Source organism: Amblyraja radiata, chromosome 8 (assembly GCF_010909765.2).
Source record: "Amblyraja radiata isolate CabotCenter1 chromosome 8, sAmbRad1.1.pri, whole genome shotgun sequence".
Lineage (NCBI taxonomy): Eukaryota > Metazoa > Chordata > Chondrichthyes > Rajiformes > Rajidae > Amblyraja > Amblyraja radiata.
Window position 1 is genome coordinate 64,111,091 of NC_045963.1, and position 25,943 is coordinate 64,137,033.

The 25,943-nt window shown below is 44.5% G+C and overlaps 1 protein-coding gene across 1 annotated transcript in view; it reads left to right on the forward strand.

The window, feature by feature from the left end:
* Nucleotides 1–217: 217 nt before the first annotated feature.
* LOC116976513 overlaps nt 218–25,943 on the forward strand; it is a 28,504-nt gene continuing 2,778 nt past the window's right edge. Inside the window, exons 1-3 of the mRNA XM_033026405.1 lie at nt 218–413; nt 17,338–17,649; nt 18,539–18,883. Coding sequence (XP_032882296.1) covers nt 218–413; nt 17,338–17,649; nt 18,539–18,883 — 853 coding nt within the window. The remainder of the gene's footprint in view (nt 414–17,337; nt 17,650–18,538; nt 18,884–25,943) is intronic.

Sequence of the window (25,943 nt, forward strand, 5' to 3'; positions counted from 1 at the left end):
ACGTCCTCTCTAAGTGTCACTGTGAACTTCTCCCTAATCAGTAATGCATTTCCTCCACCTCATAGCCAAACTTCCTGCTTGATCAGGAACCATCAGCACAGGAGCACCTCAAGGCTGGGTGTTCAGCCCCGTACTCTGTACCCATTAATGTGTGGCCGGACACAGTTCCAATTCCATCTTCAAATCTGCCGACGACACCACCGTAGTTGAACCAATTATGGATGATGATGAGTCAGAGTATTGGGGAAGATCGATCAACTGGCCAAATGGTGCCAAGAAACAGACCCGCATCACCGTGGCCATACTCTCATCTCCCTGTACCATCAGGAAGAAAGTACAGGAGCCTGAAGGCTGTTACCTCCAAGTTGAAGAACAGCCTCTTTCCATCAACCATCAAGTTCTTGAACCACCCTGTACAACCCTACTTCAGCATCAGGGGTGACTACAATGATTTGCCCTCAGTACGTCTGAAACTTGCATCTGTGACCATCGTCGATGCATCCAGAGAGAATGGTGAAAACTACTCTGGTGGTTTGCCTACAGTTTGAGAGTAAATTTTCAGTGGTTTCCACTGCCCACTTTCCCCATGACTTCCTCTTTACACTCCACGCATTTGTGATGAAACAATCTTGTGGGGAAGTTGTAGAGGTCAGTCGCTTCTAAAACAGCAACGGGAACATCGGGTCTGAATGAACAAAAGTCTAATCCTTGCAAACCAAGTTTGCAACATGTTTGCACTGATATTCTCCACCTTGACTCTGTTCCTCTGTGCAGTGGGTAAGTACAGTCCCAGGATGGGTCGCCCAGTCTGGGTTAGTTTCATCTGCTTTCAAGTTCAATTTGCATATTGCAGTGATGTGTATCTACTATTTTACAGTTGAATATTTCTGTTTAAAATTGAGATGTTTTGTGTTCTCGGTTGCCTGTGAGAAGGACACTGAAGTGTACTGCTCTGGGATTCATACCAAGCATGGATATCAATAGGTTTCACTGCTTTGCTAATCAAGGTTTAGAAGTCATCTGAGGCTGTTCTGATTCATTTCTGAGCAAATTATTTATATGAAATGTCAGAAGATAGGAAGCACATGTACATTCGCAACCCATATCTAAACAAAATGCATTAAACAAATGCAAGAAAGAGTGCAAGAATTAAACAGCCAGATGTAATGGAGGGAAGAAAAGTAATGAGATGTGTGAATGGGGATATGATAACGAGACGAGAATGTTTATTTTTCATATGCGGCGGAAGTGGACTGGAGCAATTAAACCCTTACTTACTCGCCTTAGGCACATTAATCTTTTCGGAGTTTGTACGTTCTCTGTGTGACGATGTGGGATTTCTCCAAGTGCTTTGTTTTCTTCCTACACTCCAAAAACATACACGTTTGTACATTAATTGGATTTGGTAAAATTGTAAATTGTTTCTAGTGTGCGGGATAATGCAGAGGATGCAATAGATGAGGATGGAGGAGGTGCAGGTGAACCTCTGTCGCACCTGGAACGACTGCTGGGTCCTTGAATGGAATCGAGGGGGTAGGTAAAGCGACAAGTGTAGCATCTCTTGCGGTTGGTGCAGGAGTGAAGGGAAGAATTGACCAGGGAGTTACGGAGGGAGTGGTCTTTGTGTAAAGCAGACAGGGGTGGAGACGGGAAGATGTGGCTGGTGATGGGGTCACGTTGGAGGTGGCGAAAATGATGGAGGACTGTTTGTTGTATGTGATGGCTTGTGGGGTGAAAGGTTAGGACTAGGGGGACTCTGCCCTTGTTGCGAGTGGGGGGATGGGGAGAGAGAGCCATGTTACGGGGTATTGAAGACACCCTAGTGAGAGCCTCATCTATAGTAGGGAAGAGGAACCCCAGTTCCCTGAAGAATGAGGACATTTCCGATGCCGTGGTGTGGAACACCTCATCCTGGGAGCAGATGAGGCGTAGACAGAGGAATTGGTAGTAGGGGATGGAGTCCTTACAGGAAGCAGGGTGGGAAGAAGTGCAGTCCAGATAGCCATGGGAGTCAGTATGTTTATAGTGGATGGCGGTCAGAAGTCTATCATCTGCGATGGAGATAGTGAGGTCAAGAAATGGTACGGAAGTGTCAGAAATGGTCCAGGTGTATTTGAGTGCCGGATGGAAGTTAGTGGTGAAGCGGATGAAGTCAGTGAGTTGTGTGTGGGTGCAGGAGGTAGCACCAATGCAATCGTTGATGTAGCGGAGGTAGAGGTCGGGGATGGGGCCCGGGTACACCTCGAACAAGGATTGTTCGACGTACCCTACAAAGAGGCAGGCATAGCTGGGGCCCATGCGCGTGCCCATAGCTATGCCTTGTATTTGGAGGAAATGGGAGGAGTTAAACGAAAAGTTAGTAAGGGTAAGGACCAGCTCCGCTATGCGGAGGAGAGTGTCTGTAGACGGGGATTGATTGGTTCTCTGGTCGAGGAAGAACCGGAGGGCTTTGAGACCATCCTGGTGGGGGATGGAGGTATGGAGTGACTGGACATCCATGGTGAAGATGAGGGGATGGGGGCCTAGAAAATGGAATGCCCGGAGACGACGGAGAGTGCCTGAGGTGGCTTGAACATAGGTAGGGAGGGATTTAACCAGGGGGGATATGATGAAGTCGAGGTATGTTCCTTTTTCTTGCTGATGCTGAGAGCAAAATTCTTGTTCTGACACCACTCAACTAAATTATCGATCTCCCTCCATTACCCTGACTCAGCATTAGACATTACTCATCCAAGGATGGTGGTATCATCATAGAATTTAAAGATGGCTTTGTAGCTGCAGCTGGCTACACAGTCACGGGTATACAGAGGGTAGAGCAGGGGTTTGAACACACAGCCTTGAGGTGCCCCTGTGCTGATGGAGCAGAGACCCAGATCCCTCAGTTTGGACAGGATAATGGTGTTGAACGCTGTGCCTCAGTCAATGAACAATAACCTGACGTATATATTTACATTAAATCCAGTGTGAAGAATATCAGATCCAATGACAAAAAAAATTATAAATCTATTAGGAGAGAGAATATTGCCCAGGGAGAAATGTTGTCCCAATAAAGAGATACAGGCAAAAGACTGCAGAGGCAGGATGGATAATAACACAAAAGCCAGGAACACTCAGCAGCTCAGAGCTGCGGGTGGGGAGAGAAACCGAGTTAGTTTCAGGCAGATTATCATTCATCATCATTCAATAAGGTTAAACCCAGGCAAGATTTTCAAATAGATCATGAGAAGAAATTCTGTATTCCACAACAAAAACTGACAGATTTTAACATAATCATCATCATCATCATCGGCAGTCACTCAAAACGAGAATGACTGGCCTCTCCTCTCCACAGGGTCGTCTACATGTGGGTCTGCAGATGTCTGTAGAGGCCGATCCGCGATCCACACGCCTTGGTGCAACGTAGGGCAGTGGAGACTGGCGGTGGTTGGTAGTCGTCGAGCCCCCTTCTCTCTCTCCTTACGGTGCTGTCACTTTGTCTCTGCGACACGGCGTAGTTCCATTTCGTGCAGCTCCTTCAAGCATGGATTTCCTCCTGGAACGCCTGCCAGGGCCGGCCTTAAGCCAATTGGGCCAATTGCTCCCAATTGTGCCCCGCGCCTAAGGGGGCCCCGCACTTACGTAATCTACTCTCGGCTTGGGTAGATCTACCCTGGGTGGAGGGGGGAGAGAGGGGTGGAGAGAGAATAGAGGGGTGGAGGAGGAAGAAAGGGGTAGATGGGGAGGGGGGCATGAGGGGGAATGGTAAAGGGGGAGAGGGGGAGATGGGTCGTTCCCTCACGGTCCCAAGGCAGTTCTCCCGTCCCTCCAGTCGCCGTGCTTCATACACACAGCCCCGGCTTCACCCTTCTCTCTCCCCGGAAAGACGCAGTGAACAATACAGGGAAGGCTGGGCCGGGGGTTGGAGCAACATTTACAAACCTCGGCCTCAGCTCACACCCGTTCGCCCGGACCCCGGCATCCACTCCCGCCACCGGCCCTCTCCCTCCCTTCTCTCCTTCGCTTCCCTCCCTCCCTTCCATATAACCATATAACCATACTAGACTAAGTGGGACCCGTTGGGGCGCTAGTATGAACCATTTTAGAACCAATAGACACTTTTTTTTTTGCAAGCTTTAGAACCAATAGATATTTTTTTGCAAGCATTTTAGAACCAATAGACATTTTTGAGTAGACATGTGTTCGGTGTTATTCACAGCTCAGAGAAACTTGACCCTCTGCCTTCCTCCATCTTGAAGAGACTGTGAGGCACACCACTTCCTGGTTTTATAGTCCCTCCCCCCTGCCGCCAGCAGGGGCAGCAGAGAAATGGGGAATTTTGTAAAAACATTAATATGTCTGTCATGTTTCATCGACGGGAAAAATCCTCGGCACACATGTGGCGGAGGGTGGCTCTGAGCGAGGTGGCCAAAAATGACGGCCGTAGGTGGCGGCGTTCTCTCGGAAATCGCAGCACAGATGGCCAAAACCGGTCAAGAACAGAGATTTAGTAATATAGATAACAATTACAGCACGGAAACAGGCCATCTCGTCCCTTCAAGTGCGTGCTGAACACTTATTTTCCCCTAGTCCCATCTACCTGCAATCAGACCATAACCCTCCATTCATTTCCCATCAATATACCTGTCCAATTTATTTTTAAATGATAAAATCGAACCTGCCTCCACCACTTCCACTGGAAGCTCATTCCACACAGCTACCACTCTCTGAGTAAAGAAGTTCCCCCTTGTATTACCCCTAAACTTCTGTCCCTTAATTCTCAAGTCATGACCTCTTCCCTTCTTCCTTCCCTCCCTTCTCTCCTTCCCTTCCCTCCCTCCGTTCCCTTTTTCCCTCCCTCCCTCCTTCCTCTCCCTCTTTTTCCTTCTCTCCTTCCATCCCTCCCTTCTCCTTCCCTCCCTCTCTCCCTTCTTTCTCTCCTTTCCTCCCTCCCTTCTCTCCTTCCACCCTTCTCTCCCTCACTCCCTTCTCTCCTTCCCTCCCACACACACACATAACGCACGGACAACTAACACACACACATCACACACAGACACACACACACACACACACACACACACACACACACACACACACACACACACACACACACACACACACACACACACACATCACGCACAGACACACAGACACACACACACACACACACACACACACACACACACACACACACACACACACACACACACACACACACACTCACACACACACACACACACACACACACACACACACACACACACACACACACACACACACACACACACACACACACACCTGCTAGGATGGGGTAGAAGCCCAAAGGGTAGAATGGGGCTGAAGCCCAAAATGTAATGCCTGGACTGGTTTTTCGCCAATAGTTATTGGTTTTCCAGGATCGAGTTAATTACATTACTTTTTTTTTCATTTCACAGTTAATAAAACAAGTGGTATTGTAACTATGTACTTTGCAGAGGTGATCTACACATTTTGTTTGTTACTTGTAGGCTTACATGTATGCAATTTTACATTAAAATGTAGCTTAGATCTGTTTGGTCCATTAATTCGCATGCACTTTTTATGCACCCTTTTGATTACTTTCCATTCTACCATAGAGATATAAAGTCTATAATAGACTGTATTTATATTTCTATGATTCTACAGACCTTGGCTGGGAACCTGGGGCTCACCAAAATAGTTCCCAATTGGGCCCCGCACCTCCTAAGGCCGGCCCTGACGCCTGTCCAGTGCAATATGCTCCTAGTTGCTCTGAATTTCTTCAGACTGTTCTTGATGACTTCCTCAGACTGTTCTAGAACATACAGAGTAATGAGTCATAGAGCCATACAGCACGGGAACAGGGCGTGTAGGGAGGAACTGCAGATGCTGGTTTAAACTGAAGATAGACACAACATGCTGGAGTAACTCAACGGGTCAGGCAACATCTCTGGAGAAAAATAATAGGTGAAGTTTTGGGTCGAGACCCTTCTTCAGATTGAGAGTTAGGGGAATGGGAAATTAGGGATATAGATGGTGATATGGAGAGATGTAGAACTAGGATCAGTCTAACCCATCTGTGCTGACCAAGATGCCTTATCTAAGCTAGTCACATTTGGCCATGTTTGCTCACATCCGTCAAACCCTTTCCTATATGTGTTTGTCCAAATGCCTTATAAATGTTGAATTGCACATGACTCAACCACTTCCTCTGTCAGCATGTTCCATGTACAAAACACCACCTACAGGCCCTCTAAACCTATCCTCTCTTGTTTTTGATTACCCTCCCCTGGGAAAAAAAGACTGTGTGCTTTCATCCTATCTATGTCCCTCATGATTCTGTACACGTCAATAAGATCACCCCTCAGGAATAAGGAAATCCCCATGTGGAATAAAGTCCTTGTTTACCCGACCTCTCCTTATAACACAGTCTCTCGAGTCCTGGCGACCTCCTTGTAAATAATTTCTTTACTTTTTCCAGCTTAACATAAGTTATACAAAATAAATTATTTAGAAGAAACATTGATGGACAAACAATTACCCAAGACCTGATCCTTTCCTGCCCAGGATATGAAAATAAATAAGCAAGCCAGTTGCAGACACATTATAATTTTCCAAACTTTTCTACATTCGGTAATTATACTCCTGGGTTGGAAAATTAAAATGGCCCTGTGTAAATGTTGTGTTATCCTTGTACTTGTACTGAAGCCCTATAACAAAACAGTTACCACACCGTACGTGCGTGTTTGCTTTCAGTAACTGATGTTTAGATGCATCAAAGATCCTTTCTAATCAGCATTTCCCAATCCAAGACAACTAAGAAATTGACGATTCTGCAAACGTGCAATAAAACCACCAAATGCTGGAAACCCTCAGCAGGTCTGTCTGCATCTGTGGAAAGAGAGACAGTACACATTTCAAGCTGCGATCTTTGCTCAGAACTGGGAAAGATAAAATGTAATAATAAGGAACCGCAGATGCTGGTTTATACCAAATATAGACACAAGATGCCGTAGTAACTCGAGTAGGCCAGGCAGAATCTCGGGGAAAAATTGGAAAGGTGACATTTCAGGTCAGAAGAAGGGTCCTGACCCAAGACCACCTGAGATGCTCCAGCAATTTGTTCTATCTTAAGAGAAAAAAAAGTTTGTTTTATGTCGTAGAGAATGCGAGGGTGGGATGGAAAGGCCAAAGAGAATATCTCTGATGTGGAAAGACCAAATTGGTTGATGCAACAAGTTGGAAAGAGATGGTGCTTCCTTGTCTATATATGTGTTGCTGATAGCTGGGCAGGCTGTGCTAATGGAGAGAGAAAAAACTAAGACAAAGTCACAATTGGATGATGGCAGAAATGGAGGGCACTTGCAGAACTTGCTGCTTACCCTGACTGATTCTACACCTTGCTTTTCTAAGCAAATGTCCTTCATCATAATTGCTCCGTGGGAAAGCTCATTAATAATATGGGGCTGACGGGGATGGGAGATGAGGACAAGAGGAACCCTATCCTTGTTCTGGGAGGATGGAGATGGAAAGAGAGCAGAAGTGTGAGACTTGTCAGCAGTCACAGTCTTTTTCACAAACTGAGAGGAAAGCGATAGAGAGCTTGGTAATATGGTGTGAAGAACGCAACTTCCCCCTCATGATCTGTAATGGTGATTAAACATTTGTCGATATTGCCTCCATTTAATTTACAGGAAGGATTTCATCAGGTTCCGAATATGTGAGCTCACAAAATATGAGGTGACTTTGAAAGATAAGAGACAGAGAGGTTGCATAATTGGCAGGGCGTGTCAATCCTTAGGGGCCTGCACTTTTAACCTGATGGGGGAATTCAGAGTTATATATAAAAGCAGAATCAGCTGCTGTAGACTGAATGAATAGCCCAATATTCTGAAAACATTTGTCAGTGAGACTGCGACAGAAATGAGAGAAATTAGTCAATAGATCAGACAGTGACCTGATGAAGTACAGCCATGTTCACAGACACTACTGAATTAGGCAGTGGTGCAAGTTACCAAGACACAAACAGAGTCATTGAGTGCCAGACTGTGGAAGATGGAATTTATTGAGGGAAAATCTAATTTAGATCCATCAACATCAATGCATTTTATCAAAAGGCTATTTTATGACATTGTTAGCTGGTATATACTTATTAATTATTTAGGTGTCCCTATATCATGCCACTGTTGCCTTTACTCACGGCCAACCTCAAACAGCTGACTTACTTTACTGAATCTTCCAGTGTTTATTCCACAACTCCTTAGCTTCCTTGACTTCCTCCACAGTAAGTACCGATGAGAAATATTAATTTAGGACCTCATACACCGCTTAAGAATCCAAGTATAGATGACTACATTGCTCCTTAAATGGACATATTCTCTCCCTCTTTACTCTTTTGCTCTACATTTACTGTACTTACAGAATCTTTTAGGATTCTCATTTACTTACCTGCCAAAGCTATCCCACGTCCTTTTCTTGAACTCTAAATTCCCCTCTTGTGTACTAGTCCTTAAACTCATCAAGGGATTTGCTTAATCCCAAACTAACCACAATTCATGCACATTGTAGGTGTCCCTCTATTCCCTGCCTGTTGATGTGTCTTTCTGAATTCCTCTGAAACATTCTCTCATATCTACTTTCACCATTTACCTCAGCAGTACCACCCAGCAGTACCACCCTGTGTAAAAAAAAATTACCTTGTAAATCTCCTTTGAACTTTTGCCCTCCCACCCTTAAAGCTTTGTCCTCTAATATTTGATGTTTTCATTCTCGAAAAGGGCTGTTCATCTACTCTATCTACACTTCTCATCATTTTATAAACTATCAGGTCAACCCTCAGCCCCCAATGCCCCAGAGAAAACAAAACATGATGTCCTCCTTATAGCTGATACACAGACAGATCCAGGTGAACCTTTCCTGCTCCTTGACCAAAGCCTCCTCGTCTGTCCTGTAATAGAGCGACCTGAAGTACACACAATACTAAATGAGGCCTCACTGGCTTTATAAAGCTGCAACATGACTTGTCAACTTTCATACTCAACACTACCACCAATGAAGGCAAGTCGGTATGGGTTTAGTATTGTCATGTGTGCTGAGATATAGTGAAAAGCTTTGTTTCCAGACAAATCACAATTTCCATGAGTATAAGTAAGTAAGTAAGTTTATTGGCCAAGTTTTCACATACAAGGAATTTGCCTTGGTGCTCCGCCCACGTAACAACATGACATACAGTGACAGTTACGAATGACTCAGAAAACACTAAACATTAATAATTGATGATATATTAATTATAAAACACCATTGATCAAGCATGTGAACCAACAAAATACCAGATCAAAGGGAGGCCACAGATTTTTGGCTGTTGAGTAGAGCTCATGGATAAAATCTGTTTTTATGTTAGTGTAGAAATAGCAGGGGCTATGACAGAAATATTTCAAATGTCATTAGAGACGGGAATAGTGCCGGTGGATTGGCGTACTGCGCATGTTGTTCCATTGTTTAAAAAGGGGTTAAGAGTAAACCTAGCAATTATAGACCTGTTAGTTTGACGTCAGTGGTGGGTAAATTAATGGAAAGGATACTTAGAGATAATATATATAAGCATCTGGATAAACAGGGTCTGATTAGGAACAGTCAACATGGATTTGTGCCTGGAGGGTCATGTTTGACTAATCTTCTTGAATTTTTTGAAGAGGTTACTCGGGAAATTGATGAGGGTAAAGCAGTGGATGTTGTATATATGGACTTCAGTAAGGCCTTTGACAAGGTTCCTCATGGAAGGTTGGTTATGAAGGTTCAATGGTTGGGTATTAATGGTGGAGTAGCAAGATGGATTCAACAGTGGCTGAATGGGAGATGCCAGAGAGTAATGGTGGATGGTTGTTTGTCAGGTTGGAGGCCAGTGACTAGTCGGGTGCCACAGGGATCTGTGTTGGGTCCACTGTTGTTTGTCATGTACATCAATGATCTGGATGATGGTGTGGTACATTGGATTAGTAAGTATGCAGATGATACTAAGATAGGTGGGGTTGTGGATAATGAAGTAGATTTTCAAAGTCTACAGAGAGATTTATGCCAGTTGGAAGAGTGAGCTGAAGAACTCAGAGAGTGGTGGCTGTGTGGAATGAGCTTCCAGTGAAGGTGGTGGAGGCAGGTTCGTTTTTATCATTTAAAAATAAATTGTATAGTTATATGGACGGGAAAGGAATGGAGGGTTATGGTCTGAGCGCAGGTATATGGGACTAGGGGAGAATACGTGTTCGGCACGTACTAGAAGGGTCGAGATGGCCTGTTTCCGTGCTGTAATTGTTATATGGTTATATGGTTATATGTCTGGCTGTGGCAGCTTTGACAGTCCGGAGTCACCTTCCAGAGGGAAGTGATTCAAAGAGTTTGTGGCCAGGGTGAGATCAATGGGTCAGAGATGATCTTGCCCGCTCGCTTCCTGGCTCTTGCAGTGTACAGTTCATCAATGGAGGGAAGGTTGCAGCCAATAACCTTCTCAGCTGACGGGACGATTCGCCGCAGCCTCCAGGTGTCATGCTTGGTGGCTGAGCCAATCCAGACCATGATGGAGAAGGTGAGACCAGACTCTACGATGGCCGTGTAGAATTGGACCTTCGTTGCCTGTGGCAGATTGTGCTTCCTCAGCTGCCGTAGGAAGTACATCATGTTGTGCCTTTTTGAATGTGGAGTCGATGGTAGCCCAGTCATACACAAGTACAACAGGTAGTGTAAAGAGAAAATTACCAGAGAACAGAATATAATGTTACAGCATGATAGCATTACAGTTATGGAGTCATACCGACCAACTTGCCCATGCCAACCAACATGCCCCGTCTAAACTAGTCCCACCTGCCTCTGTTTGGCCCATATTCCTCTATACATCCTATTCAAGTGCTTGTCCAAATAATTTTGAAACATTGTGATAAAGACAGCTACCTCCTCTGGCAGCTCCTTCCATACACCTACCACCCTTTGTGAAAAAACATTGCCCCTCGGGTTCCTGGTAAATCTTTCCCACCTCACCTTAAATCTATGTCCTCTGATTCTTGAAGTTACAGAGAAAAAAAATCTTAAAATCGGCAATGAGATAATTTGGAAGATTGGGCCGACACCCCAGCTTAAGGGAGATCTCTTCAGTAGTCTGATAACAGTGGTGAAGAGCTTGTTCCTGAATCTGGTGGTATGTAGTTTCAAGCTTTTATATCTTCTGCCCGAAGAGAGAGGGAAGAAGAGGGAATAACTGAGGTAAAAAAGATCCTTGACTATGTTAGCTGCCTTCCCAAGGCAGCATGAAGTGTAGTTGTAGTCAATGGGAGAGGGTGGCTGAATTGTAATAAACTGTAATCCACAACTCCACAATATCTTGCCATCTTGGGTAGACGATGCCAAACCAAGCTGTGATGCATCTTGCTAGGATGCTTTCCACAATTCCAGCAAATCTTTAATGCAGTGCCTAATATTTGTGTCTCAATGGACACAAAAAGCTGGAGTTACTCAGCGGGTCATGCAGCATCTCTGGAGAAAAGGAATAGGTGATGTTTTTTAGGATTGAGACGCTTCTTTGGTCTGAAGATATGTCTCAACCCAAAATGGCACCAAATTTTCCAAAGATACTGCCTGACCTGCTGAGTTACTACAGCTTCATAAAGACACAAGTGTGCAGATGCTGGTTTACACCAAAGATAGACACAAAAAGCTGTGGAATTCTCTGCCTCAGAGGTCGGTGGAGGCCGGTTCTCTGGATACGTTCAAGAGAGAGCTTGATAGGACTCTAGAAGATAGCGGAGTCAGGGGATACGGAGAGAAGGCAGGAACCCGGGTACTGATTGGGGATGATAAGCCCAGATCACATTGAATGGCGGTGCTGGCTCGATGGGCTGAATGGCCTCCTCCTGCACCTATTGTCTATTGCTTTTTTGAGGCAGTGATTCCTGTAACTTCCTTTGATGGTGGGGAGGTCAGAACCCACGATGGACTGGGCAGCAGTCACCAGTTTATGCAATCTTCTTCACTCCTGGGTGTTTGAGTGGCCGAACCCTGATGCAACCAGTCAATATGTTCTCAACTGTATATCTGTAGAAGTTCAAGAGTTAAAATGGACTTGCAAGTTACTTTTTCTAACTATTAAGCAATGAGGAACACTTGAAAAATGTTTCAAAATATGAATTGTAAAAGGCAGGTCTCTTTCTTTCGGTAACTCGGGTGCTAGGAAAAGTTTAAACATTCTCTAAGTGTGGGGGAAATTCAGGAGAAATCGTGGCAGAATGTCCACATTTGTGCCCATCAACCAGATTGTTTATAGGAGTGCAGGATAGATGTCAAGAGTCAAGAGTGTTTTATTGTCACATGTCCCAGATAGAACAACATTCTTTATTTCATCAGCACAACAGAATATGTAAACATAGTATACTGTAAACAACATAATAAACGAGAAAAAGGGTTCAGTGTGTGTATATATACATATATATCTGAAGAAAGATCTCGACCTGAAAAATCACCCATTCCTTCTCTCCACGGATGCTGCCTGCCCCACTGAGTTACTGCAGCTTTTTGTGTATATAATGCCATGCAATGCGTTCGCTTATGTTCTCGGCTGGTTTCGACAAGATACTGTAAATACTAGCCTGTTGGATCCTGCACTCTTTGCAGAGCACAATGAAGTCGGCTGACTAATTGACTGTGCGGATTGCTACTCAATTGCCAACAGTATGGGATGGGGGGATTTTGCCCATCTAAATAGTGGTCGATTAGGAAAAGGGGAGATGCAATGAGACCTGGGTGTCATGGTACACCAGTCATTGAAAGTAGGCATGCAGGTGCAGCAGGCAGTGAAGAAAGGGAATGGTATGTTAGCATTCATAGCAAAAGGATTTGAGTATAAGAGCAGGGAGGTTCTACTGCAGTTGTACAGAATCATGGTGAGACCACACCTGGAGTATTGCGTACAGTTTTGGTCTCCTAATCTGAGGAAAGACATTCTTGCCTCAGAGGGAGTACAGAGAAGGTTCACCAGAGTGATTCCTGAGATGGTAGGACTTTCATATGAAGAAAGACTGGATAGACTCGGCTTGTACTCGTTAGAAATTAGAAGTTTGAGGGGGGATATTATAGAGTCTTACAAAAGAGGTTGGACTGGCTAGATGCAGGAAGATTATTCCCGATGTTGAGGAAGTCCAGAACAAGGGGTCACAGTTTAAGGATAAGGGGATGTCTTTTAGAACCAAGATGAGAAATCATTTTTTACACAGAGCGGTGAATCTGTGGAATTCTTTGCCACAGAAGATAGTTGAGGCCTGTTCATTGGCTATATTTAAGAGGGAGTTAGATGTGGCCCTTAATGAATTTCTGAAATTGGGCGGCATGGTGGTGCAGCGGTGGAGTTGCTGCCTTACAGCGCTTGCAGCGCCAGAGACCCGGGTTTGATCCCGAGAGCGGGTACTGCCTGTACAGAGTTTGTACGTTCTCCACATTACTGTGTGGGTTTTCTCAGAGATCTTCGATTTCCTCCCACACTCCAAAGGTGTACAGGTTTGTAGGTTAATTGGCTTGGTTTAAGTGTTTATTTAGGATAGTGTTAATGTGCAGGGATCGCTGGTCGGTGCGGACTCAGTGGGCTGAAGGGACTGTTTCCGCTCTGTATCTCTAAACTACACTAAACTCTGCCTCAGGGAGTTGTAGAAGCTAGACCATTTAAAGTACTTAAGGTGGAGGTAGACAACCTTTTGAGGGATCGGGAGGATCGAGGTCGATTGTGCACAGAGGATGAGATGACTTCTGGGCAGATCAGCCATGATCATATTGAATGGTGATAGAAGCTTGAGGGGCCTGGTTAGGAATTACCTATTTCTCTTTGTTGAGGGATCAAAACACAGTGAACCAAAATTAAAAATAATTGTAGAAGCATTAGAGGCATGATGTGGGTAAATAATTAGCAGAGAGTGGGAGGGGTTGAGAACTAGCTGCTTGAGTGAAACAGGATGACGGATGCTGAGAGGTTTTCTGAATGAAAGGCTCTGTGGATTGGTTGTCCCCAGCCTCTTGCTTCTTGTGAGCTTTAGAAATGATTCTTTTGATTTGAACATAAAATACCAAATTTATGAATCTTGCAGATAATATCAAAAATTGGCAGTGTTACTGATAGTGAAAAAGAATGTTTGCTGCCACTGGAGGGCAGCACTAGATTGTCCATTGATTGGGTGGCATGTGGAATTCAATCCAGAGAAGTGTGAAGTGATCAATGGACACAGCATGCTGCAGTAACTCAGTGGGTCAGGCAGCATCTCTGGAGAAAAGGATAGGTGCCATTTTGGGTCGAGACCCTTCTTCAGACCAACTTCAGACCTTCTTCGTGTCTGAAGAAGGGTCTCGACCCAAAATGACATCTGTTCCTTTTCTCCAGAGATGATTCCTGACCTGCTGAGTTACCACAACATTTTGTGTCTATCTTTAGTGTAAACCAGCTTATGCAGCTCCTTCTTACACTCTTTATCTGTTCCACTGCGAAATCTCCTCAAGGTAGGCCTATTTCGAAGAGGTTCTCCTCTGATGGGAGTTCTGCAACACCCTTTCCCGCTGCTACTCCTCTGTGGCTGAAGAAGGGTCTCGACCTGAAACGTCACCTATTCCTTTTTTCCAGAGTTGCTGGGTTACTCCAGTATTTTGTGTCTACCTTCGGTGTAAACCAGCATTTACAGTTCCCTCCTATACACAGTGAAGTGAGAGATTTTGGGCAGGTCCAACTTGGTTAGCTCCTTGTAGCTGAACCCCCTGATGGCATCTGGGCATTCTGGATCAGAGCACACCACCACTCCTTTGGGATTGGCATTAGAGAGCAAGTGGAAGGTCCTGAAAAGATAAAACTATTGTTTAAAATCAGTGGTGAGTAAAGGTAACTCTGGCATGAATGATAGATTGGGATACATGAATAATTAATTTACATATACCATCAAACGATGTTCAAAATAACTGGGATGACGCGTTAAGAAGATACAGTGGTTTGATATTGATGGATCTAAAATATATGGCGACATATTTTCCCTCAATAAATTCCATCTTCCATAGTCTGGCCACTCAATGCCTCTGCCTGTATCTTTGTAATTTGCACGACATCCTCTGCTTCCTAATTCAGTCGTGTCTGTAAACATGGAACATCACGTGAACAAGTGTGAAAATCATCCGGTCACTGTCTAAACTATGAACTGAGTTTCACTCGCCACTTTGCTGTCTGACCCGCTAAATGCTTCCAGGATTTTCCTTCAGATCTGATTTTGCTTTTATATATAACTCTGAATTCTCCCATTTGGTTAAAAGTGCAGATCCCTAAGGATTACCAAGGATTGCCATTTGACACACTCAGCGAATCATGGAACTTCTCTGTCTCTTGTTTTACAAAATTACCTCATATTTTGTGTGCTCACATTGTTGGAACCTAATGAAATCCTTTCTGCAAATTAAATGGAGGCAATATCCACAAAAGTTTCCTCATCATCACTGACAATGAGGGAGGAGTTGTCGTCTTCAAGCCATATTACTGAGCTCTCTATCTCCTTCCCCTATGTCCGTGAAAAAGACTGTGATTGCTGACAAGACTCTCAACTGTTCATGTGCCAAGTCTCACAATTCTGCTCTCAATCCCTCTCCGTCCACCCAGAACAAGGATAGGGTTCCCCTTGTCCTCATCTCCCACCTCTGTCAGTTCCACATTGTTAATGAGGGTTTTCCCACAGAGCAGTTGTGGCAAAGGACATTGGGTTAGAATAGCAATGTCCCACTAGTCACAGACCTCCAGCCAGTATATCTTCCTTCCACACCCCTGTGTCTTCTATGATTAAGCCATTTCTGAATGCATATGACCAAGTCATCGTGAATTCCAGACATCTTACATTTCTGGATCAGCTTACCATGCGAGAACTTATCAAAAGCCTTACTAAAATCCATGTCTACAACATCCACTGCCTAACCTTCATCAATTAATAGTGCAACTCCTCCAGTACATTTACCTCCCTCTCTACCACAGGTGAAACATCAAAAACCTGGAACATTAAGCTGCAAGTTATGACCTGTTTGATAGCTTGATATAAATAAATATCATATCATAAGTGATAGGAGCAGAATTAGGTCATTCAGCCCATCAAGTCTACTCCACCACACAATCATGGCTGATCTATCTCTCCCTCCCAACCCCATTCTCCTGCCTTCTCCCCATAACATCTGACACCCGTACTAATCAATATTGTTATCTGGATGAGAAAACAGGAGAGACACTTGGTTATAAAGAGAGCAAAAGACTACTTTAAATATAAATTAGGAGAGGAAAGGGGCAAGAAAAAATATCACTGACAGTCAAAATTAAGAAGCATCCCAAGGATTGAACAATTGTATTAGAGTAAGAGGGTAACCAGGGAAAGAGTAGGAGCCAAGGAAAGTGAGGGCTGTTGCAAAGAACAATGGAGACCCGGCATGGGTGGATTGCATTGAGGGACAGTGGGCGAACAATGTGGGAACTTTAATTTTAAAATCCTCTTCTGCGTTTGTTTGTTTTGTTTGTTCGTTCGTTCTGGTTAAGGCGCTGTGCACACGGCAGCCAGCCAACAGTTGCTTGTCTTTTTCTTTTTTTCACTTTTAATTTCAAGTATTTGTGTACCTTGTGTGTTGTGACTGTTGGCAGAACAATTTCCCTCCGGGGATGAATAAAATGTTATCGTTTCGTATCGTAAAACTGCTGCCAGATGCTGAGAAGTTTTGTATCATCTGACCGACAGGAGAGGGGACAAGTAGGAATGACAGGGGAGTGAATGGTCTTTCTCTATGTTGGTTGCTTTCCCGAGGCAGCGTGGAGTGTAGGGTAGAGTAATTGTCAAACTAGGCTGTGATGTAATCAACAGGATGCTTTATGCGGTCCATGTGTAGACATTTGTAAGAGCTGTTGGAAGCATGTTGAATTTCCTTAGTCTTCTTTATCTGACTCTGCAACAGAATCTTACATATACTAGATGAATGGTACTAGAACTGCCAGCTTTGTTCCTGATTTACTGCTCAGTTTAACACAGTGTGTACAGTCAACAAGCACTTACATGGAGCAGGATTTAACCTTTGATATTCAGTGTTTGTACTTTTGAGCTGTTGCTTTTACCAAAGGTATTGTTTGTCATTTCAGTGCAGAGTGAAAGAGCGAAGCTCAGGAGAAAACAAAAGAGTTTACAAATTGAGGATACATGTGCAGAACATTCATGAATATCCAAGAGCTTTCATGCTGCCTTTTGTTTCAAATTATTTTTGTGGTCATCATCTGTTCTGATCTTTGGTTGTTATTACCCACAGGTCTAACGGCAAACAGATCCCTGATCCAATCCCCATGAGCTCTGGTGGTGCGTGAAGGTGAAACAGTGGAGATACGGTGTGTCCTGAACAGCACCAATGTGAATGACATTGTGAAATCATTCCACGTTCACTGGTACAACTCACGTAATGGAAGAATCAAACTTAGTCTTTATGACAATGGCGTCACTTACAGGTCACCGGGCTTCTCCGATCGATTTCAGCTTTCCAGGAACAACACCAGTAACAGCTACTCACTGACCATCAGAGAGGTGAAGATTGCCGACTCTGCTAATTACATCTGTGGCCTTTGGGGGACTTTATTTGGAAATGGAACCAAGCTGAATGTAACCAGTGAGTATTTAAATTGGTTCTATTTCCAATCCTAACATCGTGAGGAATCTTGATGTCATGTTGTCAGTTTTACAGAGACAGACATCATTAGAAGTTCACACTGCAAAATGGAGAATGAAAATAGGCCAAAAATATTTTTTAACTGAATAATGCAGATCACTCATCACTGCGTTCTGAGATCAGGATGGAGAATGTAATCCGGCATTGCCAGAGACGTACACATAGTGTGAACAGATGAATGTAAAGAAATTACAGTATAGGTAGGTTAGTTTCTTCATTTATAATCACTTTGCTTGAGTTTACTTTATTGTCACGTCTACCGAGGTACAGTGAAAAGCTTTTGTTGCCTGCTAACCAGTCAGCGGAAAGACAATGCATGATTACAATCGAGCCATTCACAGTTTATGCACAGGCACTATTAGTTGCACCATCTGCCACACTGAGATCAATAACTCGATGATCAACATGGGCTCAGTGAGTGAAGGACCTGTCTCCATGCTGCATCTCTACACTAAAGTAAACTAAACATTACCACCTCAATGATCTATCTCCATACCCTCTTATTCCTCCAATATACAGAGATCTGCTTATCTCCGTGTAGCAACAAAGGACTAAATAAACGACTAAACAAAGCTAAATGAAAAATGAAATCCCCATTGTGAGGCAACACCTCCCAACACTGGAGAGAGAGAGTGAAAGATAATCGTGAACAGGGAGAAAGTTGCAATCAGCTGCAATCATGATTTTAATATCAGATACTAACCAAGTTAGCATCACTTTTACATGAGGTTATCTAATGACAAAGGATGAATGTATTTTAAGTTGAAACACATAAAGTATTTAGCAACTCCAACATTATTGTTCATCTGTTGATATTTTCCCTTTCAAGTTGCAAATCCTCCGATCCTGATCCAATTCCCGAGGCTGGAGCGTGTCACTGAGGGTCACACGGCACGGTTACATTGCTCCATGGAGAACGCTGAAGTGGGAAACACTGATGTTCACTGGTACCGAGAACTACCCGGGCAGGACATGGAGTGGGTTTTAACACACGAGGCAGGAGGCAGCGTACGAAGGAGACCAGGCTTCACTGAGCGGTTCCAGCCGTTCAAAGACGCCTCCAACAGCAGCTTCATCCTGACGGTCACAAACGTGACGCTCAATGACTCTGCCGTCTATTACTGCACAGTGTGGGGAGATATCAGAGGGAACGGAACCCAGCTCAGCGTAGCCAGTGAGTACAAATTATATTTGGTTTTATTCACCTATGTGTAACTATATTGGGTGTAATTCACTTTCCTTTAATTGGCACATGTGCAGGAATTACTGAAAGATTAAGGAGATCATACTGGAGCCCTGATTCTGGAGACCAATACATTGTGGTCCCTCACGAATGGTGTGAGCACTGATATGGTAACTGATGTCAGATCTGGGTTGTGGGAAATAAATTTCAATGTGCAGTGTGTTCTTCATTGTAGAGAAAACTAGAAATAGTGTTCAGTGCTCAGTGTAATAGCAGGGCACTGCTCACAGCTGTTTGAGTTAAGGCACAGGAGAGCAGTACTACAACTTGTCATGGCTTTAGATTAACCAATGCTGCCTCCTTATTCCAATGGTTCAATGGTTCTTTATTTGTCACATGTGCAACTGAGCAGTGAAATTCTTTTTGCATATATTACACATGCTGCGCAACCATGTTTTGGCGTCATGATTATTCAAAGTGCAACGTCCGGTCAGCCCACAGCTCGTTGTACTGGAGTAGTTCCCACAAACCAACGTCGCCATTCCTCTCCTTGCCCGGCCATCTTTGTGTCCCGGGGGTGCCTCCAGCAGCCTATCTGGGGGAAATGGAGACATTTCCCTGGTTCAACCTCGCACCGGCCCTTGCTCCTTGTGTCTGACGTCTCCAGCTCTCTCCCGGTCATGCCAACCGATGAGCCTTTTGACAGGTTCCCAGTCCCGCCGACTGGCGAACCTTCGGGCTTGTTTTCAACCAACCAGGAATCACTGATACTTGTACCACTCACAGCGCAGAGGCAGCAATAACAACAACGCTGTCACTTGAGCCAAGGCCAGGGGTCTGGGACTGGCTGAGAAGAAACAGGTTACACGTTGATCACCTGTGTTCATGCCCTCCCTCAGGCTGACAGTTCATTGTTGTCTGGATCTGAGTCTTTGCTCATCTGCATTGTGTTGATGCGAGCCCCTAATCCATGTTAAATAGAGTGAAGCACGGTTGAAATTCCCCCTCAATATAATTTCCATGTTCCAGTAAAGTAGATAACTCATTGCACCATCGGCAGTAAAGGAAAGATAAGAATCCGACACAAAGGCAGAAGAATAGGGTCGTTGTAAGAACGGAGTCAACGTGGATGTATGAAATGGACATCATGGGTGAGAAATATTTTAAAGCTCACGTTGTTAGATGTTTGTAACTACCAAAGTAGAGTTGTGTTTGTCAATGAGCCATATGGAGATGGTAGCTGTAGACAAGATCGACCATTATTCATCACAAGCAGACACATAGATGGGAGAATCTCTTGGTTAAATCTCCTGGAGAAACTGGAATGAACAGCAGGTATTCAAGCTGAGAGGATGTGACTAGTGAGAGGTGGTGCAGGGTTTGGTGCTGGGACCCTCACTGTTCACAATCGAGGATGAGGAGACCAAGTATAACATATCCAGGTTAGTTAGTAGGTGATGCAACATGTGAGGAGGCTGCAGGGGGCACAGACAAGTATAAAGAGTAGGACAAGCCAGATGGGCTATAACTTGGAAAAATATAATCATTCACTTCTATAAGAAAAACAGACATGCAAAGTATTTTTTTGAATGTTGTGAGACTGTAATGTCAGAAGAATCTGGGTGTTCCCATACACAAAATAACTTAAAATCAACATGTAGATAGAATGAGCAGTTTAGAAGGCAAACAATATATTGAATTACAAAAGGCACAAGCTGTTGGAGTAACTTAAAAGGTCAGCCAGAAAGTCCGGAGAACATAGATAAATCTGACATCCTCAATAATCTTACTCTTCAATTATCCTGAGCCTCCCTGGGAAGTATGTGATGGTATTCAAATTTTAGAAACTGTTACACACTAAATGCTGGAGAAATATGATGCTTTCCATTGAGCTCCATGTATACTCACACAGTGTGAAAGATACATCTTCTAGATGCACTGGGACGCATCCTCAGTGATGTGACCTGGGGTCATTGGGTGTTTCAGGTCTCACAACATCAGGCACCCTTGGCCAGGCGTCCCAGCCGGGGTTGATCAGGCCTCGACTTGCGTCCAAGCAGCAACCACCGACGGATCAGCCCTCTTAATCCAAAGCCACCTAGTGGCTTTCTCTGCGGCTTCGCTTGCGGATTGAATGTCCCTCTTTTTTGCCAGCCCCGTAAAGCCCAACTGGTTGAGGACTTTGCAGAGTGAGCGTCCTGCAAAGCCTCTACAGCCCACATCTATGGGCTCATAGTATGTCTTCCAGCAACTGTCCTGGCACATCTCCACCAGTTCCTGGTACTTTGCGCATTTCCTCTCATTAGCCTCTTCAATACACTCTTCCCAGGGCACTGACAGCTCCAGAATGATCAGCTGTTTTGTCACTTCGGAGGTGATGATCACGTCTGGCCGGAGTGATGTTGCTGTGATGTGCTGTGGAAATTTCAGCTGTTTGCCCTGATCGACGTGCAGCTCCCAGTCAGTGGCTGTGTAGAGGAGGCCCGTCCTTGTTTTTGGTTGTGGTCGAGGCTTTTCTCCAGCCTTGACAAAACTGATTGATTTCTTCGGGGTGTGGTGGTGTTTGCAGTTACCAATGGCAGTGGCAATTTTCTCAGCAACCACCTTGAGCACCTGCTCATGGCGCCACCGATAGCGACCTTCCCCAAGGGACTTTGGGCAGCTGCTGAGGAGATGTTCTAATGATCCTCTTCCAGAGCAACATGGGCAGGAATGTGTCTCGCTCTTGCCCCAGACGTGGAGGTTTGCTGGGCTTGGTAGGGCATCATAGACAGCTTAGACAAGGAACTGGACACGCTGGAAGTCTGCCTGCATGGTGTTTGACCAGGTAATCCTGCGCTGCGGTAAGCTCTCCCACCCTGTCCACGCTCACTGCTGCCTGAGCCCCACCGTCCTGCTCACACGCTCTTCGTCCACACCTGCTCGAACCTCTTCCTGAGCCATGAGCAACAGTTACATTCTGACCATCACCAATGTCTCCATCAATGACACTGCTGTCTACAACTGCAGTGTGTGGAGTTACATCTATGGAGCAGGATCCCAGCTCAATGTGACTGGTAAGTCATTGTTTGCCTACACTGACGATAACAGCAGCTCACACTTCAACCTTCACCGTATCAACTCACCGACACATGGGAATTCTGTGACCACTCCCAGTAAAACAGAGAGTGGGGAAGTTATCCATGGCGCGTAAAGTGCAAAAGCTAGGAAATAGAAAAGTGTGTGAAAGTACAAGGGAACAAAAATCAAAAGTGTAAATAGCCTCTGCAAATGGTTTGTGGATGAAAAAGGATTACCCTTAGGGTTTGAGTTGTCAGAGATGGAAGATATTACCAACTAATAGCATAAAGTCAAATAGTCATAGAGCGTGGAAACAGGCTCTTCTGCCCAACTTGCCCACACCGGCCAACATGTCCCAGCTACACTAGAATAGAATAGAATAGAATTGAATGCCTTTTATTGTCATTCAAACAGCTTGGATTGAACAAAATTGCAGTCCCACCTGCCTGTGTTTGGCCCATATCCCTCCTGAAACAAATCAGAATAAGGAGAGAAAGAGGATAACTTGAGTTTTTAAAAGGAATAGGTTAGCCCATGAAATGCAAAAGATGTATAAGCACATGGGAGAAGAAATATTATGAAATGCTTGGGAAAAAACCATGCTTGAGTTTTAGAGTTTGAGTTTAGTTTATTGTCACGTGTACCAAGGTACAGTAAAAGGCTTTTGCGGGCTAACCAGTCAGTGGAAAGACAATACATAATAACAATAGAGCCATCCACAGATACACGATAAAGGGAGTAACGTGAGTGACGTTTAGTGTTAGATAAAGCCAGTGAAGTCCGATCAAAGATAGTCCACTGATCTGCAATGTAGATATTAGTTCCAGAGGAACTCAGCAGGTCAGCCAACATCTGGGAAAGTAAATGGACAGTGTTACAGGTCAAGACCTCTTCAGACTGATGGAGTAGCATAGAGCTGGTGGAAAGACGGGAGGGAGTAGGGGTGGGGCAAGAGCTTGCAAGTGACAGGTAGACTCAGATATGGAAGGGTTGATTGTTAGATGAATGATGTGCAGGAGGGATAGGGGAAGATATTAACGAAAACTGGAGGTGATCAGCAGAGAAGACAAAAAATTACAAATAATTAATTCTGATAAGAAAAGATGTGAAATAAAATGTAGAACCCGAGTGCGGATGGTGAGGTAGTTCTGAACCGGAAGGTGGAGGAGATGTGGCAGATATAGGAACCCAGAGGGGCTAGTGGTGGGTAATGAATAGCAAGTGGAAAGACAGGTATGTGTGAGAGTTTATTTTTTATCTGCACCTTCTTTGTAGCTTGTGCCTTCTGAAAGTCCAAATGCACATCAGCTAGTTTTCCCTTATCTGTGCTGCTAACTACAATCTCAAAAAATTAGCTGATTTGTTGAATATGATTTCCTTTAGAAAAACCTTTTGACTCCACCCAATCCTGATATATTCCAAAAGCTCCACTTACTTAATAATAAATTAATAATAGATTACAGCTCTTCCCTCATCCACGCTTCTACACATGAGTCCGCTGTCATTCTGGGTCCCAACCCCATGTCTCACTAGTTTAAAATCTCTTGAGTAGCACGAGCAAATCTCTCCACAAACCCATTCAGAACTTTGTTTAGCCCCATGCACAGGTTATATAATATTGCAGGATCACTGAACTCAGTAACATTGCTCTGGTTTTAAGTATCACAAGGGCCCATTCCTGTGCTGTGCACACATATGGCCCTAATCAAAATGACTCAATTTTGCATGATTTAGTATGACTAATTCAATTCTACAAATTTAGTGTTAGATTCTGTGCGCTCTTCAAGCATGGTTGTGCTGAGTGTTTTTTTTTAAGAAGACATATTTTCCCATTAAAGATGCAAATCCTTCGATCCTGATCCAATTCCCGAGGCTGGAGCGTGTCACTGAGGATGACACGGCACGGTTACGGTGTCCCATGGAGAACATAGGAAATAGGTGCAGGAGGAGGCCATTTGGCCCTTCGAGCCTGCACCGCCATTCATTGGGACCTTGGCTGAACATCCACAATCAATAACCCGTGCCTGTCTTTTCCCCATATCCCTTGATTCCGCTAGCCCCTAGAGATCTAACTCTCTTTTAAATTAATCCAGTGAATTGGCCTCTACTGCCTTCTGTGGCAGAGAATTCCACAAATTCACAACTCTCTGGGTGAAAAAACTTTTTCTCATCTCAGTTATAAATGGCCTCCCCATTATTATTAGACTGTGGCCCCTGGTTCTGGACTCCCCCAACATTGGGAACATTTTTTCCCGCATCCAGTCGTTTAGTAAATCTAGTAAATTTTATCCAGTCCTTTTATAATTTTATACGTTTCTAATAGCAAGGATGTCCTTCCTCAAATTAGTAGACCAAAACTACACACAATATTTCAGATGTGGTCTCACCAGGGCCCTATACAACTGCAGAAGGACCTCTACTGAAGTGGGAAACACTGACGTCCACTGGTACCGATAACTACCCGGGCAGGACATGGAGTGGGTTTTAACACACGAGGCTGGAGGCAGCGTACGAAGGAGACCAGGCTTCACTGAGCGGTTCCAGCTGTTCAAAGACGCCTCCAACAACAGCTTCATCCTGACGGTCACAAACGTGACGCTCAATGACTCTGCCGTCTATTACTGCACAGTGTGGGGAGATATCAGTGGGAACGGGATCCAGATGATTGTCATTAGTAAGTTCAGTTTACACAATACTAAACGATCTCCGTTAGTGTAGATATAGAGCATGCCAGGGGTGGGGTAGCGGTTTTGAGCATTTATTTTCATTTCAGTTTACAATATTTACAATATTAAAAACTTTAAAGTATTGAATCTTGTAATTTTCATAGTCATACAGCGTGAAAACAGGCCCTTCGGCCCAACTTGCCCATACCGATTCATTTTCATGTATTTATTTATGCTTTTTAATGAATTGGATAGACAAATACACATCTGATGGCTATTTGTGGAACATCACGTTTCTGCCCGAGCTCCTAACTCCAAACTTACAGTCACACTTCACCTTATTGTGTTTGCCTGAATCTGACCCCACCATTTTTTGCTCTGGAACATGGCCCCATCTTTCAACCAAGCACATTATAACCTTCCAGGGACAAAAATTAATTAAATAATTTCCTATTGAAGTTGCTCCTCCCACACCCTTTTTTCAGTTACACCACTACACCTTCTAGTAAAACTGTCAACATTCCTTCATTGGTAGCGGCATCTATCTATCTATATCACCTACCTACCTACCTACCTACTCTACCTACCTACATACCTACTTACCTCTCTCTAAAACTCTCATCTTCTTTGTTTGTTTGTTCCCGAAATACAGACAAAACAGTACACGACAGCGCGACAATTTTGGGCCCACCTTACTCACCGTTGACCTGCGGTGTGCAGCAGCATGTTTTGTTCAGATTTATGTAATATTTTAAAAGTTTTGATTTATTAAACTTTAATAAACCTGGCATTTGCGCTCCCATTTGCCGGCCGCGCCTGCGTAGTTGGGGGAGGGTCACCGTGACTCGCGTCACAACAGGGATCTCTGACGTCACAACGGGAACCCATCAGCCATGCCGCTGCAGTTGGGGGCTGTGGGTGAGTGGTGGAATATTGCGTTGGGGGATGGGGACCCAACAGGTCCGCGCTTGGTCTAGTATGTAGTAGTATAACTCTCGTCTTGTATGTATGTATATTTGTTTGTTTGTATGTTTTGTTGTATGTATGTATCTATCAAAACATGGGGGACACACAATTTCTTGGTGGCCGCACGCCAGCTCACATGCGCGAGGCTTCGGCCGTTGGCCCTGTGCACGATAACATCGGGAGCTGACCTGGTTGGTGACCAACTCCAAACTCCAGCAACAGCAGCTTCATCAGCCCCGAATCGTGGGGCTTGAATCGGCCCGTTCGCGGGGCCTTTCATCGCCCGAGGCCGATTTCAATCCGCGCCGGGTGATGAAAGGCACCGCGAACGGGCCGATTAATGCTCCGCTCTATGATCT